The sequence below is a fragment of the Merops nubicus genome, unplaced genomic scaffold (genome assembly GCF_000691845.1).
Source record: "Merops nubicus isolate BGI_N331 unplaced genomic scaffold, ASM69184v1 scaffold36932, whole genome shotgun sequence".
Classification (NCBI taxonomy): Eukaryota; Metazoa; Chordata; class Aves; order Coraciiformes; family Meropidae; genus Merops; species Merops nubicus.
The window spans coordinates 1-2,420 of record NW_008594927.1 but is presented as its reverse complement, the minus strand read 5'-3'; the positions used below and the strand labels follow the sequence as shown (position 1 = coordinate 2,420).

General features: G+C 52.1%; 1 protein-coding gene across 1 annotated transcript; it reads right to left on the bottom strand.

The window, feature by feature from the left end:
• Positions 1-477: 477 nt before the first annotated feature.
• On the bottom strand, positions 478-2,325 carry ROMO1 (reactive oxygen species modulator 1). The gene is made up of 2 exons (XM_008935912.1): positions 2,195-2,325; positions 478-666 (listed from the first exon to the last, which is right to left on the bottom strand). The coding sequence occupies exons 1-2, from the start codon at positions 2,323-2,325 to the stop codon at positions 558-560; spliced, it is 240 nt and encodes a 79-aa protein (XP_008934160.1). The 3' UTR covers positions 478-557.
• Positions 2,326-2,420: the final 95 nt, after the last annotated feature.

The window sequence follows — 2,420 nt, the reverse complement described above, 5'->3', positions numbered from 1 at the left end:
GTGCCCTTCTTGGCTTACGTTGAGCCAGCTGTCCACCAGCACCCCCAGATTCTCTTCTGCCAGGCAGATACCCAGCTACTCCTCCCCAAGTCCTTCTGCAGTCCCTCGCTCCCTGTGAGGGTGTTTGCCCCACACCACCTGAAACTCAGCACCAGCTTCAACCCACCTCGTTGGAAAGAGGAGAAAAATTTGGTAGTTGATCTGAATTAGCCACAAAGTAACCCTCCTAGACTCAAACACAGGAACCTAGCGGAGCAGCTCCACAGCCACACATGAGAATGGGGAGCTGCCCAAGTGCCAGAGGGAGAACCTGTGTGCTGCACTCGTGCCCGTGGAAGAGGAACTTTGACGCGGAACAGATGACGGTGAATCCTCGTCACGGGAGGCAGAGATGGAAGGAAAGTCAAAACTGGGTAAAAAGCATGTTTACAATCAGCAGCCCGAGGAAGACAGTGCTGGTTCACGAGGAGCTCTCACTTCCAGGTATATAAAGATTTTATTATGGTACAGAGGAATGGCTGGACGGGGGCACTCCGGGATAAGACCCACGTCCCCGGCTAGCAGCGGATCCCCATACCAATGGCCATGAATGTCCCAAACGTCCCACCGCTTTGCATCATCGTTTTGCCAACTCCACCCATCAGCTCTCGTCCTCTCATGCCAATCCTGAGGTAAAAACACAAGAATTACATAAAAGCTGAAGCGTGGCAGGTAACAGACATGCAGCAGAAAACATCTTCTCCATCCAGCCAGTGCCTCCCCGGGTCAAACACCTCTGCAGTGCAGGTGTGAATGGTGCCCCTGCCTCCCCAGCTGGCCGCCGCAGTGCCCCCCTGCCCAAGCTATGGGAACACACAGGAGGGGCTCTACAGGGCACCCCAGTAACCCTAACCAGTGGCACACATTTTTTCCTACAGTGGTACCAGCTGATGCTGTACCCCCTGTAACAGCTTCACCTAATGGTGCCCCAAATACCCTTAATTTGGGGAAAAAGCAGTTGAGTTCTCCAAGTATTTGACTTGTCAGAGAATAAAAATGGTCTGAGCTGCTTTACTACCACTCTGTCTGGCTGCAGTGGCAGTATTTTTAATAGCACCAACTTAAAACCATCTTGTAAAATAACCTCCTGTTTTACCTCTGACATGACATTTTTAATATGGGGGGGACCTGAAAGGCCTACAAATGCCCAGAGGCATTCCTTTCTCCAGCTCCCATCCACCTGAGGTCAGACTGAAACAAAAAGAATTGATCCTTCTCAGGAAGCTCTCATAATATTTGACTTCTACGCATTGCAGTGACTGTAGGGTCTGAATATCACACACTTGATTTTTAAAATAATTTTGTACCTTCAAAATGGTACAGCAGAAGTAGCACAGCTGGGTCCTTCAAGTATGACAGAACCACTGCCACTGCTTCTTCTGAATACCCTACAGCTGTAGTTTCTGCTGGCACTATGAAACTTATAAATATTCTCTAGGATCCGAGAGAGATCAGAAAACATTTTGAGCGTCATCAGGCTAGACTTTGTGCCTTTTCATCCTTCTGGGTCACTTCCAAATCATTGCCCACGTTTAATCACAGATTAAAAAAAAGCAGAAAGAGTTCTTTTTGCTTGTTTCCATGCCAGGATGCCAGGGAGTGCTGAGGGAACGTGGAATATTGTCCCTCTCTGATTCACAGTGGGACTGTGCCAGTGCCAGCCAGAGCTCTGCCTACAGTCCTGCAATTAAGGCTCGGGGTCAGCGTGGTAATTCCCTCCACACAGGGGGACGTGGCACCCAAAGCAACCACGATGCAGACACCCGAGAGCTTGCAGAGTACCTCAGGAAGGCTTTGTGTATCTGCACATGTATCTGTATAGAAAATTCACCCGCCTCCTCCTGGAGCTGACCTTCCGCAGCCTCAGTTTCCCAAGGCACACACTCCCTCATGAGTGGCACGGAAGGTCTGCAAAACCGCAGCCACCTGGCACACAGCTGACCCCAGGGCCACGTCGCCACCACGGCCTCACCGTTTGCGGCTGGAGGGGGCAGCAGGCACTCAGCTGTGGCTTGTTCAGAGCCGAGGTTTCACTTGCCTGACAGCGCAGGAACAGACCCGCCCCTCCCTTCCCAGCCAGCCCCAGAGGGAGAGCGTTTCCCCCGGGCCGTCGCTCTGCCACAGCCAGCCCACAGAACCCTTTCCCTCGGCATACCTGAGGCAGGAAAACGTCCCGAACAGCGCTCCTGCTGCCATGCCCACTGCAAAGCCCATCATGAAACCCATCTTTACTCTGTCAAAGCAGCTGGGCTGCGATTGCCCATATGGGCCCACGGTCACTGGCATCTAGAAAACAAAGCAGAAAGACCTCTATGGATCTACTACTTAACACGCTTCTGTGCCCACCCTGGACTGGAAAGCAGGCCCGCACGCTTGAGAGC